The sequence below is a fragment of the Amphibalanus amphitrite genome, unplaced genomic scaffold, assembly GCF_019059575.1.
Source record: "Amphibalanus amphitrite isolate SeventyFive unplaced genomic scaffold, NRLGWU_Aamphi_draft 001045F_arrow, whole genome shotgun sequence".
Classification (NCBI taxonomy): Eukaryota; Metazoa; Arthropoda; class Thecostraca; order Balanomorpha; family Balanidae; genus Amphibalanus; species Amphibalanus amphitrite.
The window spans coordinates 154,319-172,175 of record NW_024882539.1 but is presented as its reverse complement, the minus strand read 5'-3'; the positions used below and the strand labels follow the sequence as shown (position 1 = coordinate 172,175).

Here is a 17,857-nt window from a genome sequence, read left to right as displayed (position 1 = left end):
TTTTGTCACAGCCCTGAAGATATAATTTTTTTACTTTATTTGTTTTGTTTTTCGAAGAAAAAAATGGTAGGCCATCTGACGTGTAATCTTTATACCTGACCCATCTGGCGGATCCAGAGGAAGGAGGCATTTGGGGCAAATACCCCCGATGCGCCCGAAATCCAGGATAATTTGCGGCTTTTCGAGAATAAAATGAAAACCAAGCTTTTATTCGGAAAATAGAAAAAATATAGGTATTGGTACTCGAAAATCCATTGTGGGGCTCACCGATTCACACCGGAATAGTAGGTTCAGAGTCGCCGTTGGCTGGGTCTAAGACGCGCCGGTGTGAGGGCCCCAGAGGCCCAGACTCCGGAGGCGCCGCTGTGGGACCCTCAGAGTCGTAAACATTTAGCGAAGATTAAAGTGTGGGGGTGGCGTCATCCCACGCCTTCAAGTTGTGGGGGCGTCGCCCCCACAGCCTTCAAGCTGTGGGGGGCAGCATGCCCCCGCAGTTCCCGCGTCCATGGATATAACCCAAAAAGCAAAACCAACCACTAATTTACTGGAGAGCCGTAGGTACAGGGACCCGCAGTTGCTTCTGTACACACTAGTATTTCAGCGTATTCTTGGCCTGTGACACCGTTGGAGGCGAATTGGGAAATGATTGTGTGCTTATTAAAACCACCATCTGAAGGGCTTTAAACTGATGTGCTGCTCTCCTAATTCAGTGAACTTTTTATGGCTGTATCAGCAAAACACTGTTTTCAGCGCTTTTTCCTGCCCCATTCCTTCTGAAACCTGGAACCGCTTATTCCATTTACTCCTGCCATCTGACGATGGTCGTGCTGACTACTAGTTCCGGCGCTAGTAACTGCTCCAGTTTTGCACCCGGCACAAACTCAGGCGGCACCGGGCCGTGGCTCGACCATGGGGAGGGTCGGACCGTGCCGACTGCCTGGGGCGCGGTTAGATCGGACGCCCTGCTGGGGAAGGGGACGGGAGTGAGCGGGAGTGGAGGAGGTGGTCACGTGGTCCGTCCAAGCTCGCAGACGACCTGTCCTGCGCCCAGCCATGTTCCGTGATCCAAAATGGCACGAGAGCTGTGAAATGCCTGAAGGAGACTCTTCGAAAGCGAACTTCAGCAGCACTAATTTACCATATTCTGTGGAGATAAATTAATATTATCTTAATACAGAAAAATTGTATGCTCAAGCTGTATAAGCTGTATCTTTTTAAAAGTTGTAAATAGGATTATTTTTATGGACTTATAGGTTTCGTATACACAGTGAATTGTGTTACAATAAGCCTTTTCACTGTTATGGTTACTAACTGAAGATTTATCCTTTTTTCTCACAGGAAATGACAATAAATAACAATACGAATAAAACCAGACGTTTCGCACAAAAAGTGCCTCCGTCAGTGGCAAGAAATAAGTAATTAGGCATACATGTTTTCTTTCGATAAAATCGATGAAGTAGTTATCTTCATTTTTAAAATATATTTTCAGCAGTTTTTTAAGCACATCATGGAAGCTTATAAACATTTGTGTATTTTATCGGCAACCCGGCTGGCCAGACCGAGACGGTGCCGCATTTAGTTCTCATCGATGTTAAACCTATACACTTATTTTTCTCCACTGACGAAGGCACGTTGTTGTCCGAAACGTTTGGTTTTATTCGCATTGTCTTTATATTGTCATTATCCGTGAGAAGAACATACCTACTCATATGGACTGGTCTCAGTTCATGTAGAAATTGTTGCACATTCATCAACACAGATAAAATGAATATTTGCCCTCACCACACATATAAGTAGAGGTAAGTAGACCGCGCCCCCTGTTTTTCACCAATAAATCGCGGCAAAGCGAAGGATTGCGACGATTCTTTGGTGCCCTGGAGTTAATCAATTTTACAACTTCCCGGAAAATTAAATAGCCCTTATCATTTTTTGCATCTTGTCTGAGAATTTTAAATCCCTGAACCAAAATATCTTTAACCTGTGATTATTTTTCTCAAGATCATGTCAGGCCAGAATAGCAATTGAAAGTCAGCGCACATCTTCTGTGTGTTTCCATAGTCGTTTCGTGATTAGCAACGTGACAACATGTGAAATATACTATCTAATGTTTGTCTCATTGATTGTTGTGGGTGCCAAGGTCACGTGAAACTCAGGTTAAGGTCATTTACTTGAAATGATCTCGGTTAACTTCCTTAAATTTACCCCTTTTTACTGTGGTTTTTAGGAAGTGTTGGTTTGGAATTTAGCACCCATTTTAGCATTTGAAAACTAGGCATACTTACTTAGGTATCAGTTATAGTGCCTATGCAATATGTTGCAAGGCTGTAAGTGCTGGTTAACATTCTATGGGAAGCCGGCAGAACGCCTAAGGGGTGATCTGGCGTGACCCGTCCTACCCCAAATGCTTTGATACATCATCTTTGATCAAAACAAGTGCAAATTCGGAGTCAGAAGCAAGCCACGTCCCAGAAAACTTCACTTGTAGAAATTCTAGCAGGACCCAATTTTCCGTGCTTTTGGGTTATTAACCTGATCTGGGAGGTCAACCAGTGACCTAGGATCTCAGCATTGACCAGGACATAAAAATAATTGGCTTTTTCTTGTCAGCGATGACCAGGACCCTCAAATCATCGGATTTCTCTCGTCACGAGCAGCTCGCTCTTTTTTTATTTTTCAGCGAAGCTCTGGCTCTTTTTATCAAGGGCCGAATGGCTGAGGGTTTCTACGCCCCTCCGCTACATGTAAGACGCTGAAAAGAAATGCCTAAATGGGTGAGGGTTAAATATCGATTGGTTTTTAAGTGCCGAAGCTCGAAGCACTTTAATTTACTTCGATAGCAGTTTTTAAGACCAACGAGCTCGAATACTATAACTTCTTGAAGTCAATGTAAGAAGCACCACATAAAAGGAATCGTGAGAGAAGCGACTCAAGATTAAGGAGCTATGAGACACTTAATAAAAACGGCATAGATTAGAAACTGCACCTAACTTGCACTGGTTTTTAAACTTTTTCGTTGCAGACTGGTAGATTAAATTTTAGGATTGATTTCAGCTGATGCTCAAATGGAGCTATTCATTCGTTCAGTCATGCGACCATCCAATTCCATTAATAAAGAAGCCAGTGACAAAATTGTTCATTTTAGATAAGTGTGAAATACAAACTCAATAAAAGTTAAATGATACGGCAAATTTGACAGCTTTTATAATGAACAGACAAATAACTTTAACAAATCAAGGTTGAGAGCCCCAAATAGGGGAGAGTGAGGTAAGATGAGCCAAGGGGCAAGTTTAGCCACCCCATGTTTCTCAGCTCCTATGACGCTAATTAACTTGAGCTTCCAGGTGCCATTCGCTTACGATGCTGCAGTCTTTCACGTGAGACGGCAACGTTCTCACGCTCAGCACCCGGTAACATGTGGTATCGCCCCTGATAACTAAGACATGTTTTGCCTTTAAAATGAGATGGTTGTTATCTGCTGTGCATGGTTATTTTCCTTAGCGGGTGTCATTAATCGAAAATGGCCACGGGTGGGGCAAGATGAGCCACTCTCACCTGGGGGAAGATGAGCCGGATAAGCCACTGTTGTCTCCGCTGTCGAAAACCAAACTGAGCTGCGCTTGTTTCTGCTGTATAAAAATGGTAGGAAATTGTTTTTCTTTGTTGATTACACAAGTTGTAAGTGATTTGCAGATTATCTGAAGGATAAAATGATTTCTTCCGTGATAGAAAACTTGACGAGTTATTGGAAGGCTTAAACAGTCACTTTTTGATGGAGGAAAAAACTGCCATAAGTATGTATGCCATGGAGTGAATAAAAGAGCCCACTCTTCGCCGCGCCCGGGAAAAGAAGAGGCTCGCTTTTTCTATCCATGCTCAACTTTCCCCACGACGTGTCTCAACTTACCCCGCCCATGGGGTAAGATGAGCAACGTGCAAGATGACTTTTGACGTAGCCTTTCAGTACAAAAATAAGCGGTATGAAACATTTTCTGGCCACCATTACATGCGCAAATGACCACTCTGTCCGTCCAACCCGTAAACGCCGAAAAATGATCAGTAAGTTAGCCTGTAGCTTTCGAAAAACAAAAAGCGACTCAACTTACCTCATTCTCCCCTACGTAACACAATTGAGGGCATTTTTTAGGCCATCACAGTATTTGTCAACAATTGTTGTTTGGGGGACTGGGGAGGGTGGTTACTGGCTCATAAACTGTCTCCCCCCCCCAAAAAAAAAAAAAAGAAAACGAAACCGATCATCCGCGAAAGGAACTATTGAGCTCGAACCAAGGTGACGAATCGATTTATAGGTATGCAGGATGACTAACGATGTCACTTTTTTGACTTCTTGTGTCAAATAAATTCCATCATCTGGATAGCACGTCAACATTCTATTTGACATTTTACAACAAACGTATAACTATTTGGCGCGACTAGCCTCATAAATGTTCTGAAACTAAAACCGTTTCTTCGCAATTAACTTGGACCACGTCATCCCAGCTTATGCACGACAAAAATAAAATAATGCTTCAGGATCACTGGCCTGAATTCCAATGCTTAAAGTTTACTCAAAACCGGTGTGGCTGAGGCACTCTTCGCTACATCTCGTGACGACCACCATTGTGTTGCATTTTTTCGGTAAGTTATAAGTTAATAAGGAAAGGATTGGTGAGTGGGTTGAAAACAGCCCTCACCCTCCGCCCCCCCCCCTCCTTCTTCTGGAAACATAAGTAACCGAAAGATCTGGCGATGGTTTACCTCCTCTGCCGCCGCGCTGCGAGGCCTCGATTCGTTCGGTATGTGGCTTCCTGAGCGGTCCTCCCCGGAGGCAAGGTGAAAGGTCATGGCCTGTATCAGAAATTTATACGTTGCTGAATAAATTCTATAGTTCTTCCAAGGCCTTGGACACCGTTTTATTATATCGGATAAGCATTGCAATTTCTTGTCAATCAATACATCTAAAGAAAACTTGATCATAATCTTATACTGCGGCAATTGTAGTTCTGCTTACGGTTGCCTCTTTATGATACGGGCCACCACCACCTCCACTGCGCTGGAGCTCTGGCGTTCTACCCCTCCCCGCTACGGACCGGCCCTCGGGCTAGGTGTGTTAGTACTGAGCGCAAACCTGTAGTAGTCACGTGACTTTCATTCACGTAGCGGGAACGGAAGCTATAGGCGATACCAAGGACGGGCTCTAGGGAGGCAACCGGCGCGGAAAAATAGCACGATTGTAGTTTTGGAAGAATATCTGTTGCGGTAAGAGGAATTATACAAAACATACGTCCTAGGAGCAAACATGTGTTATTCCTCCATACTTTGCGCTACATTTCCTTTCTCCAATGGCCGGCACTTAGCAAATAATAGCGCAATTCTAAATTGGTAATATATGTGTACAGTAGCAACTGCGGGTCCCTGTACCTATCCCACTGTGAGACGAGGGCTGTATTTTTACGATATGAAAACGACTGCAAAATAAGGATTAAGTATTTTTGAATGTTCTGGGATATATTCATTTTCTACGTTTTGTTACAAAATTTTTCAATATTTATTAGACACTAAGATTGTTCCGTTTTTCCTTAATCTAAATAAAAAATTAATTGACTTTAATTTATATCAAACTTTTGATTATACGCTCAGCTGTGTTCCTGTTTACGGACCTTGATTCGCAAGATTCGCAACTGTTTTCAGCCATCTTTGTGAGAAGTTGTGTTGTGTGGTCGTCGGATTGTGAGCGACGGGTGGTGTTGTGTGGATTGTTTTGTTTTAAGTTCGGTTTAATAGATCCTTGGGAGACAAGGGTTCCTAATCACAAACAAATAAAATGTCTCTAAAACGGATTAATAAGGTAAGTTGAGTGTACCAGAAGTGAATGCATGCAAGTGAGGTAAATGGTTCGTCTACCCTTGTTCTTTTTGTGCATTTCAACTTATTTGTGCTGTGCACTACATTCCATTTTAAACTTATTGGTGTAAATGATGGATTAAAAATGCGTTAAGTGGGCTGTTAGGGACAGGAATATTGTTAATTTTACTCTAATACAATTTTGAAGCATACAAGACAATTGGGTATTTATCTGCTTTAGGACGGGTCACCAATTTACTTTTGGTGCAATCCCCAATTAAGAAGCAAATTACGTGATATCCTTTGACCTCCTGATTTCATAACTCTAATACAATTTTGAAGCAGACAAGACAATTGGGTATTTATCTGCTTTAGGACGGGTCACCAATTTACTTTTGGTGCAATCCCCAATAAAGAAGCAAATCACGTGATATCCTTTGACCTGATTTCATATCTGATAATTATTCATGGCTCAAACAAGTTGAAAAGCACCAATACAATATGGAAAGTACCGTAAATCAGGGTGACAATGATGATGATACCCGGGGTGACTGATCATAGACCACTTTTGGGCCTAAAATGAGCATTTTGCTGCTGTGAACTGTATTTTCTATGCCAATGGTTAAATAAACCAATGAAGCATTATAGTAGACACTTTGGTCCCAGTTCAAGCTAAGATAATCATGTTGATGTCACAGCTTGTTTTTTTTTGTCATTGACTTGAAGTATGAAGTTGCTAGCATCTCCAGCAATAATAATGGTAAAGAGGAGAAATGACCCTGATAAAGAAAGAGAAAGTGAAGGCTTAGATACTGAGGATGGAAGATGAGCATTGAGCTGCTCTAACACACAGTGGTAATTGGAGCATCAATGAGAAGTGAAAAAGACAATCAACTGGGAGGGGCATGAGCAGTGTGGCAAGAGAATTGTCCAATTGGTATGATGAAACAGTTTCCAGAGTGAAATCTTAAGTGATATAGAGGATATTGTACCATAATGGTCAAAAGTGATACAAAGTCACCCCCGTTTATGGTACCTAACTTCAACCTGCTTATGGTAAAGCAGTGCAGGTTTTCCGTTCACAGGAGCTACAGGACCTGGGTCGGGACCCCCCAGCACAGTGCTCAGTGTATTTATGTGTAACAAGGTGTTGTTTTTCCGTTCACAGGAGCTACAGGACCTGGGTCGGGACCCCCCAGCACAGTGCTCAGCGGGACCAGTAGGAGACGACTGTGAGTACTGAGAGCTTGATGGATAGTGTTTGATGGTGGCAATTTTTGGTTGGTTGGGAATGATTATGAGCTAGACGGGTACGACTGGGAAGGATGGGAGCTGGTAGGACATGAGTCGGGAATGAATTAGCAGAGCTAGAGATCTGTGGGCCGCGTTTGGTCAGGCGTGTTTTTGCAGTCCTTGTTGGACGCCGATGTCATTTGAATTCGGAAATCACTCCTCCCATACACCAGATTATCATAATAATCATTATCTTCATTCGTTTACCTCATGTCTTTTTGGCCATGTGGTGTATTCGTTACGTGGTGTGTTCTGTTTGTTTCAGTGTTTCACTGGCAGGCGACTATTATGGGCCCGCCCGACAGTCCGTACCAGGGGGGCGTCTTCTTCCTCACAATTCACTTCCCCACAGACTACCCCTTCAAACCGCCAAAGGTGAGTTAAAGATTCACCTCCAAACCGCCAAAAGTGAGTTACAAACCACCCCTCCAAGCCGCCAAATTACCCCTTCAAACCGCCAAACTACCCCTTCAAACTGCTAAATTATCCCTTCAAACCGCCAAACTACCCCTGAAAACCACCAATAGTGAGTCACAGACTAGCCGCCAAAGTTGTAATGTACTTGTTCCACTCACAACCAGAAAAGGTATTGCGAAAATAACGAGCGTGCTAATGAGTGTGTGTTTTTTTTGGAGACTCGCAGCTCGTTAAACGTAAAAGGTAGGTAACCTTGCTTTAGCGGCATTTGTGGCCATTTTTTAAGTGATGGTGTCAGCTCTGTCGTAATGTGTTTTCACGTCATGCCCGATGAACTAATGATGTTCTCAAAATTGTAAGACGAACCGCTGTGCAATCTTTGACGCCGTTCCCTCGATATTTGAGAGATGCGAGTCGATACAGACGTTCACTACGGGAAGGCTGATCGATATCGGTATCGGTGCGTTCTTAATTCCTTGGTCCTATCAATGTCGCATCGTCCAGGGCTTGTGCGGTTAGTTCTGGATTGATGGAACGTGATCCCTTTCATTGTTAGCGTTTACGCGGCCGATATTATTTGAGCAGTACTGATTTGACCTGGTTCTCGTTAACCCTCGCCCGTAAACGGCGATCTGCCACCTTCGCCCATGCAGGGGGGGGGGTTGGTGCGACCCCCCCCCCTTGGCGTTTGAAAACGGAGCGTCGTAGAGCTTAGCGGAAAAGACCAACGGATTGCTCTCGCCGAGATCTCGCGATTGGTGGTATATTTTTTGGTCCTAGGTCAACATTTGACCTACTTTTGACCGGTCAAAGGTCAAATTTTCGGAAAAATAGACTTTTTCAACTTTCGGCGGCGATTGCGGCAAAACGGTGGGAGATATCGACTTGAAACCTTCACTATCGTGTTTCTTGATCAATTCTCTATCGTTTGGTATGTATTTCGTTTCCCTAGCTCTAAAAATGGCGCGTTGGGAGCGCCGGAAGTCGGCAAGGTCACAGTCGGCGGCAGAAATTCGAAAAATCAAAATTTAAATTTTTGAAATCTGATTGTATTTTTGGATTTGGGAAGTCCATTTGCTCCCTATAGAAGCTAATATTGCTGCATATTCCCATTGCGGTGACAAGAATTAGCAAAATAGTGGTTCGGGCGCTTTTCAAAAATAGTACCGGACGCTGTTCCTCTTGTGACGTCATAGCTCCATGACCTGACCTGACCCGGTCAAGTTTCTTATACCATATGATAGCCAATACTTGCCCCAACATGCATGGGAAGTTTCATCACGATCCATCAACCGATCTCCGTACCACCGGCAGGAAACCTCGGGCGTTGGCACTCAGTTTGTGAAAATCCGGCCGGAGGCTGTTCCCTTTGTGACGTCATAACTCCGTGACCTGACATGACCCGGTCAAATTTTTTTTTTATCAAAAGATGCGCAAGGTTTGCCCCATAAGGTACCCAAAATTTGGCGGCGCTGCGGGCCGCCGTTTTTGCACTATTTCCGAAAAACCTCGGGGGGGGGGGGGGTGCACCAACCCCCCCTACATGGGCGAGGGTTAAATCAGCGTCATGTTGCCAGTGTTGTGCAATACATATCTGACGATTGCTGCTGACTGATTGTCTTTCATAGAGCTACGTATTGTTTATTTGTGATGCCAGGCGTGGACAACTGAACTCATCATAAGCTTTCATCGCTGGTCGTAGGTATTTGTGGCGCTCGTGTGTGTTGTGTGCAGGGTTGGCATTTTTGCCGGCAAAAACTAGTTTATGCCATTTGCCGGTTTAAACCGGTTTTAACCGGCAAAAAAGTGGCAAAAACTGGCAAAAACTAAAAACCATCACAATGCAATGCCTAAACATGGATTTGAACAGGAAACATTTTAAGGAGAATTCAATGAAAGCTTTATGCTTTCAAACAGTAGTGACGTTGACCATTGAAGTGGTTCATAACTCAAAAACATTTTTCATGGGCTTTCCATAAGGAACCAGTAAGCCGCCTTTTGGGATCACAAATGAGCCAGTGCAAGGGTGAGTCCTGCACAATAGGAGGTGCGAAGGGGTATCTGCCGCTGACATGCACACGGCACCGCACGGCACCTTACTTACCGTGGCCGCTTTGCCCCACTCCAAGGCCCTATATAGAAGGTATGCTCATTAGGCCAAAGCAGCGATTTCCGTGACGTCACAGGTACGAAGCGTCGGACGGCTGTAATGCAATCCTATGGAAAATGACCCAACTTCAGGGCTCTCCCACATAGCTGCCAGACTCGACACCAAGGTAAAAATCGTATCATATAAAAGCTCAAATCAAGACGAACAAGAAACCTATCTGACGTTTTTACGTATTACTACCGGCTTAGACACTATTCAAGTATATTCAGAGCTCTGCATTAGCTCACTTTTTCTGCCGTCAATGCCACCACAAATGCCTATAGTCGGTGCACGTGCGCTTGTCGAGCGGGGACCACCAGTCGGGCGATTCGGAGCTGCCGCCCAATCAGAACGCCGCAATGCCGTGACGTCATTGGTCGCACACGACACGTTACGGAGATAGGGATGAGACAGCCCTGGCCCCACTCTCCCCTATACATGGAAATGCATTAGGGTGGTGGATGTCTACCGAAATGCATATACATTTTAAGCAGGGATAAGTAATGAGGCAAAGTTCAGAATGTTTAGTGCGCCTCTATAATATCCAGAAATGCATAAGTACATTTCAAAGCCATTCCTTGCTAGAAAAGATGTAGCTTTAGCCACCTGAGTTTTAGCCAGTTTTTGCCAGTTTTTGCCACCAAGGGTTTCTGCCAGCCGGTTTAAACCGGTTAAAACCACTGGCAAAAACCAGTTTTTGCCACCCCCTGCCAACCCTGGTTGTGTGTGTTGTCTCGTGTTTGTCATTCGCTGCTGTTGTGTTGTACGTGTTGTCTTTGGCACGGTGCTGACGTGTTGTCTCGTGCGGTACTGACTCGGTGTGCCTCCCGTTCAGGTGGCGTTTACCACACGAATCTACCACCCGAACATCAACAGCAATGGCAGCATATGTCTGGACATTCTACGGTCGCAGTGGTCGCCAGCGCTGACCATCTCAAAAGGTACGCACGTTATACACCCGCCCCGCCCCGCGCCGTGCTGACCATCTCAAAAGGTACGCACGTTATACAACCGCCCCGCGCCGCGCCGCGCCGCTGACCATCTCAAAAGGTACGCACATTATACAACCGCCCCGCGCCGTGCCGCTGACCATCTCAAAAGGTACGCACGTTATACAACCGCCCCGCGCCGCGCCGCTGACCATCTCAAAAGGTACGCACATTATACACCCACCCCGCGCCATGGTGACCATCTCAAAAGGTACGCACATTATACAACCGCCCCGCGCCGCGCCGCTGACCATCTCAAAAGGTACGCACACATACACCCGCTCCGCGCCGTGGTGACCATCTCAAAAGGTACGCACATTATACACCCGCCCCGCGCCGTGCTGACCATCTCAAAAGGTACGCACATTATACACCGGCCCCGCGCCGTGCTGACCATCTCAAAAGGTACGCACATTATAAACCGGCCCCGCGCCGTGGTGACCATCTCAAAAAGTACGCACATTATACACCCGCCCCGCGCCGTGGTGACCATCTCAAAAAGTACGCACATTATACACCGGCCCCGCGCCGTGGTGACCATCTCAAAAGGTGCGGACAGAATCTGTCTACTGGCTTCATGAATAAAGGCAGCACGCCTTCGGTTACCAACATACGGATACGGAACTGGCCAGCTGGGTGGCTGCTGGTGGTCCGAGAAGTGGCCGCTCTGCACTCTGAGCCGGGCTGGTGGTCCGAGAAGTGGCTGCTCTGCACTCTGAGCCGGGTTTGTGGTCGCACTCTGAGCCGGGCGTGTGGTCCTCTAAAAGTGGCCGCTCTGTACTAGTACTTGGCCCCGATTGACAACAGGAGAGATAGTCCAGCAGTTGGTGTAATCTCTGGTTATCTTTGACGCAAGTGGGAGAAATGGACGCCTGAGTGGCAGCGCCGTCTTTGGCAGCGCCAGACTTCCCAGTGTCTCAATTGGGACACATTTCGGCACATAACCCCCTCGCCGGGCCTATTGGCTTTCTACATACGCGCCGGCCGAGGGGGGGGGGGGTACGACCCCCCTCGCCGTTTCGTCCCTGATGGAGCTAGAGCGCCGCGGAAAAACTAGCGTGTGCGCCGCTACGAGACGCAGAGATTGATACCCAATTTTAACGTCTCAGATAAACCGGTGACCTCTGAGATGTCAGGTCAAGCGCTGCGAGGTACGGGTTCGGTTTTGATAAATAACTTCGCAAAAAACGGTCGCAGCGCTGCGTTTTTTGGCATAATCGTGATCGCCTCGCTCGGGCGCATCGAATGATATATGTACTTTTTGTTTGGGTGAGGTCAACTTAGGGTATTGACCTTAGGTCACGGTCAGGTCAGAACCCCCCCCCAGGTCACGAAGCTTGTTGAAGGAGGTCATATCGCACATCATTCGATTGGCAGGTCTTCCCGAGTCCATTGGTGGCTTTCCCGACTCGCTAGCTCAATTTGATCGGAAGTTGTTCGCGAAAAACTATCATGACACTCCCCGGCCGGCGAGGGCTAACACTGAACTTTGACGGCAATGACATGGCGAAATATGGTGGTCGCACTGGGCTTTGAACCTTGACTGAACTCACGTTTTGGATTGAAGAGTCTTTATTCTTTATGAGGATGTTTATGCGCCCTTGGTGTCGGTAATTTATGTTGTAATTTTCTTCGTATTTTCACGTTTTACATATTCGGTGGGGCCGTGGCTATCGTGCCTGGTTAGGTTGTGATCACATCACATCAATTAAGTATGTGCTCACTGATCAGTGATTAGGCTGCGGGCCCAGACCGGCAGCTCTGGCGGCTCAGCTGTCCGTCCCGCCGCCCAGACCGGCAGCTCTGGCGGCTCAGCTGTCCGTCCCGCCGCCCAAACCGGCAGCTCTGGCGGCTCAGCTGTCCGTCCCGCCGCCCAAACCGGCAGCTCTGGCGGCTCAGCTGTCCGTCCTGCCGCCCAGACCGGCATCCCCACCGCCGCTGGGCCGCCGAGTGCCGACTGTGCCGACGCTCGGCCCGCTGCCGCCGTGCCGGGGCGGCAGTTCTGTCGGCCGGCCGGCGCGCGCGGCGCTGACTCACTCCCTGTGACGTCATAATGCCACTTCACGCAGCGGTTAGAGGGGCGGAAATCGGGCACGGCAGAGCCGCGATGCCTTTGTTGAGCACTGCAGCAGCGATAGTGGCCGGGAGCACCAGGGAGCCGCGTGGCTCGACCGTCGGCAGCGGCTCCACGGCGCTGGATGACGTCACACCTAGCCACAGTGACGTCACATGTCCCGCAGTGACGGACGGACGCCGTGTCCCGGACCACTGTTCGGACGGCCACCCCGCCACCGCTGCCTGTATTAACATAGAGTGAATGGGCCGCGGTCTGCCCTGCTGGCTGCACGCCGCTGTGTCAGCACTGCGAGCCGGAATTGAGGCGCCAGACGGAGTCAGCGGGCTGGGCTGATTGGGGTATGACCAATGTACTCGCATACTGAGGTCAGGGCGGTGTTTCACGGCCACGCTGCCAGCCACTGCCAGCGCATTTCGCGAGCTGGCGCCATACTTGTGGTTAGTGTTGGAGCTATGGGTCTGTTGATGTTTCAATGGAAGCCCAAATTGTCACGTGTGCTGGCAGCGTCGGTGAAACACCGCCCACCTGTCAGTCCGGGCGGTCACACCATTATATGGATAGGGAGCGGCGGTACGTTACTGGGGTCTGCTCGGGGTCTGCTCGGGTGATGTTCGGGGTCTGCTCGGGTTATGTTCGGGGTCTGCTCGGGGTAGCTATCAGTCCGGGCGGTCACACCATTATATGGATGGGGAGCGGCAGTACGTTACCGGGGTCTGCTCGGGGTCTACTCGGGTTATGTTCGGGGTCTGCTCGGGTAGCTGTCAGTCCGGGCAGTCGCACCGTTATTGGGATGGGGAGCGGCGGTCCGTATGTACAGCGCCCATTGGATGATTGGCTGCTGTCTTCCACACCTAACGCCGGTGAATGTGATTTGAGTGACGTGTACGCAAACTCGGCGTGTATTCACTGTTGGATCGCTGCGCGCTGGAGCCCGGGACCAGGCGCGTCGAGCCGCTGACCTGGTGGAGCCGATTCACCATCAGTTGGTGGGACAGCGGCAGCGGCTGAGCTGTGGAGCGCACCGTCTGGGTGGCTGGCTGTGTTGGACGGAGCTGGCAGCGAGGGGTGCCGCTGTTTTCATTTCTGATGTGTTTTTTATTTCTTTTATTAAAGCCGCCGGATTGTGTGGAATGGGACTTTCTTGTCCATACCTTCATTTATAGAGAGGCTTATTTGTGGGGTAGCAATTCCCTATATGTTTTACCATAGGCCTCTGTATTACTGATGTAACGAGAGTGGCGTGTGGCTTTATTCACTTTCACTCACATGCATTTTCCAATCTCGTTCTTATGTATTTTCTTGATTATGAAAATTATACCACCTAGTGGCGTCTTTTGATGGTTTTCTTCTTATGCGAAATCTGCCACTGTGACTCTATGGAGTCTGATTTTTGCTGCAAATGCGTTCCACAGTGTGAGTGTTCCTGTCAGCCGACTGTGCTGGTCCTCACCGAGTGCACGTGCACTGAGTGTACCCCCCCCCCGTCCACTGATACACTGTCCCCACTCACCCCTCCCCCGCTGGGCTGCCTCTGCTTTCTCGCTCCCCGTGACAGATGACTCTTTGGAGAGTCTCGGTAAGACACGGGACGAGATCGCGGAGTCTCGGTAAGACACGGGACGAGATCGCGGAGCTCGCTGAGGACACGCCAGTGAGCTGGCTCGTAGAAATTGTCGGCGCTGCTCCGCTCCGCTCTCTGATCTGCGTTTCTGCCGGTCTGTCACGCCTCCATGAGCTCTCCTTTCACCCGCCGGCGTGCGGGGCGGACGCCGGCGGCGCTCTGTACTGCTGGTCACATCATGGTGACGTCACAGGTGGTGCTGCTGCAGTGACGTCATCGCTGAGATTGTTGGCGATGAAGGGCGGGAGAAGTTCAGCACACTGCCTGGGTGGTGTTTCACCGCACGCTGCGATCATACGTGTCAAATTGGGTTTCCATGGAGCATGTAAACATTTTTGAGGATGGAGATGCTAGTACTGAGCATTGTGTTACATATGATGATGAAGATGATTAGCCAGATGCTCATTATTTAGGATCAAAATTGATAGAATAGTTGTATTACGTTTCACCCACGGGGCTTCTTCGGATACATATAGGTAAATTCAACAAATAGAACACAGAGATGCAGGCCAAGCTCAGACACAAATCATGCGCATGCAATAAATATCGTGAAAGGATTAACAGATATCTTGAGATTTAGACGAATAATAATTTTAAGATCGACCCCTAAGTGCGTACTGCGCGCTATTATTTGTCTATGTTAATAAATACGTATACCTATTTAACAGTCGACAACACAATACGTACTACGCGAATTACGCTATCATTCCATCTCAGAATTCGTACTACGCGCACACTAATACATACACATCATTCTAAATCACAGCTAACAATGACCTATAATACCCAATCATAATCAGTGTTCGGCGGTACAGCATATCTACAGGCGCTGCCTACTGGAGCCATCTGTTAGACACGAAAGGAACTACTGCTACTATGTAGGTATCGGTGTCATATAACGCTACCAACAGAACAAGCCAAGGAACAAGCGCTAATGTGCATATGATGATGTGTAGGGAACTGGATGGAGTAAGCGCCATGATGATGTGTTTTTGTTAAGTGCTGGTTTTTTGTTTCTTATCTCAATTGATTCAGTTATTAAAAGGTTCGCTTCGTCCTTGCATCTATGAAGAATAGAAATTTCGAAGTCAGTGTTCATCGGTAGTGCTGTGGGGTGTGCTGTCAGTATATGATCACCTAGGTCAGTACCTTTCCTTTTGTTCCTAGCGTCTCCCAAGTGTTCCATAAATCTAGTCCTCACCATGCGTTTAGTTTTACCAATGTATGTATCTCCACACATTTTACATTTAATCTCATACACAACGTTTTTGGTATGGCATCTACCTTTGAGGCCACCCTCACACGTACTGCAAGTCTTACGACACCCCCTGGGACAATCAGGGGGTTGCAGTGCAGACGAGGTCAGTTGATTTGAGAGTGTAGGTCCGCTTTTCCACGCAACTCGAATATCCAAATCTGAGGACTTCACTGCTGCGTTGACTTTACGTGTGAGGGTTTCGTCAATGTAAGGTAGAGATATGTAGGTAATATTGGGAGAAGACTTTTTCTTTTGAGATTGTTTGTTTTTATATCTGATTGCGTTTTGTATGTTACGAATCAGTTTAATCGGATAGCCGCTGGAAATGAATATGTCCGTTATTTTTTGTAGACCCCGGTCCTGTGCTGCTTTATCAGACCCCAAACGAACAGCTCTAAGCGACTGAGAGTGTATGAGGCTCCTTTTGGTCTGCATAGGGTGGCTGGAGTCAAAATGTAATATGATAGGGGCTGCTGATGGCTTAACATAAAGTTCTGTGGTGTATGCTCCTGAGGGTTCTACAGTGATTAGTGTATCAAGGAAGGGAATTTGTCTTTGTGACGAGAGATCGGTGCGTTCGAAGCTGAATTTTAGACAAGGATGGAAGCTATTAATGAACTGTATGTATTCATCTAGGTTTTGCGAGCCATGGGTCCAAATACCAAAAATATCGTCGATGTATCTAAGGTAAAGTGCAGGTTGTAGTCTATCCGATGCTAGTATGCGTGTTTCTACTGCGTTCATGAAGAGGATAGCCAGGGGAGGGGCTATACGGCTTCCCATAGCTATCCCCTGGGTTTGCTTGTAATATTTTGTACCGAAGCGTACATAGTTGTTTTCCAGACAGTGCTCAAGTAATTTTTTCACATCAGGGATGGTGAGACCATATAAGTTCACCTTTGACGAGTGGGTACGTAGCATAGCTATAGTCGCCTCTATCGCTTCTGCTGTGGGGATGTTACCGTAGAGATTGTTCACGTCTACTGTGAATGCGATGGCACCGGGTGGGAGGCCAGAAGGGAATCGAGTGCTCAGGTGTTGCAAATAGTCATAGGTGTTAGTTAAGTGGGCTGGTACTAGGATCAGAAGCTGGGTGATTATTCTCTCTAGGAACCACGAGAGCTTGTCAACTGGGTCCCCACATGCTGATACTATGGGTCTCATCGGGTTGCCTGGTTTGTGTGTTTTCGGAAGTCCATAAAGTTCTGCCGTGCGTGACTCGTTAGGTTTTAGAGCGTGTATGATTTTGTCGGGTAGTTTACCTGCCAAAGTCTCGGTGATGAGGTCAGAAGTCTCGACGTCTAGTTTTTTGGTTGGATTTTTGTCAATGGGCTGATAATCATTCACTATAGTTTCAGTCTTGTGTACGTACTCTGATTTCTCCAAAAGGACTAATCCCTTGCATTTATCTGAGCGCTTGACGATAAGGTCGTCATCATTCTTTAGGTCTGTGAGTGTAGATCTGTCATGTTTTGTGTGGTTCTGTTTGGTGTTTGATTTGTGGTGAGTATACAGACCCATTACTTTTTGTTTGAGTTTCTTCAGTGCGTGTTCTGTGACAGGGTGGGCTTGAGGTGCTTGTTTCGTGTCCGTGTCACTAAATCGAGGACGAAGCGTAACCTGGGGCTTATGTTGAACTTGACCTGGTGGTCCATGTTGTTTGTTTTTATTTTGTTGCTCGATTTCCTCCTGCCAACGTATAGCAAATGCGCCTCTTTCGAGGCCCACTTCAACGTTGTGTATAGTGTGATTGTTAATGCGTTGTGAGAGGGCAAAACTGGGACCCTTTTCAAGAAGGTTGGTCTCTTTAGAGCTGAGAGGGCGAGTTGTGAGGTTGGTGAACTTTTTAACAGTGGATGCCGGAGCTGGCAGGCCTAGCGCTTGCTCTATCGCCGGGTTTTGTTTGTAGTCGTTATCAACATCACACCTATCGCTAGAGATAGTTCCGTTCGAGGAAGTAGGCATAGGAGGTGCGCTGGTCTGCCTATACTGATTGTCACACCGTGTAGTACTATATCCTATCCTAGTCTGAAGGCCTCTGGATTTCGGGCGCGCTCCACTACCGGAGTGCTCCTGTGTGACGCTACTGGTAACGAGGACAGCTCCCTCAATGGCGTCATGCCAATAACTAGCGCCCTGCATCTCCACTCCTACCCGGTTTTCAACATGTGCGTCAAACCAAATGTCAATATCAACATCTAACTGAGAGGCA

General features: G+C 47.4%; 1 protein-coding gene across 2 annotated transcripts in view; it reads left to right on the top strand.

Annotated features, from left to right (window-relative positions):
* The first annotated feature begins 5,665 nt into the window (after positions 1 to 5,665).
* Positions 5,666 to 17,857, top strand: part of LOC122369519 (ubiquitin-conjugating enzyme E2-17 kDa) — a 32,544-nt gene continuing 20,352 nt past the window's right edge. The window contains exons 1-4 of one of the 2 annotated variants that reach the window (XM_043344317.1): positions 5,666 to 5,845; positions 7,010 to 7,073; positions 7,400 to 7,509; positions 10,536 to 10,641. In XM_043344317.1, the coding sequence (XP_043200252.1) occupies positions 5,822 to 5,845; positions 7,010 to 7,073; positions 7,400 to 7,509; positions 10,536 to 10,641 (304 nt within the window). In that variant the 5' untranslated portion in view covers positions 5,666 to 5,821. The remainder of the gene's footprint in view (positions 5,846 to 7,009; positions 7,074 to 7,399; positions 7,510 to 10,535; positions 10,642 to 17,857) is intronic. The other variant, XM_043344315.1, reaches the window with a different exon arrangement.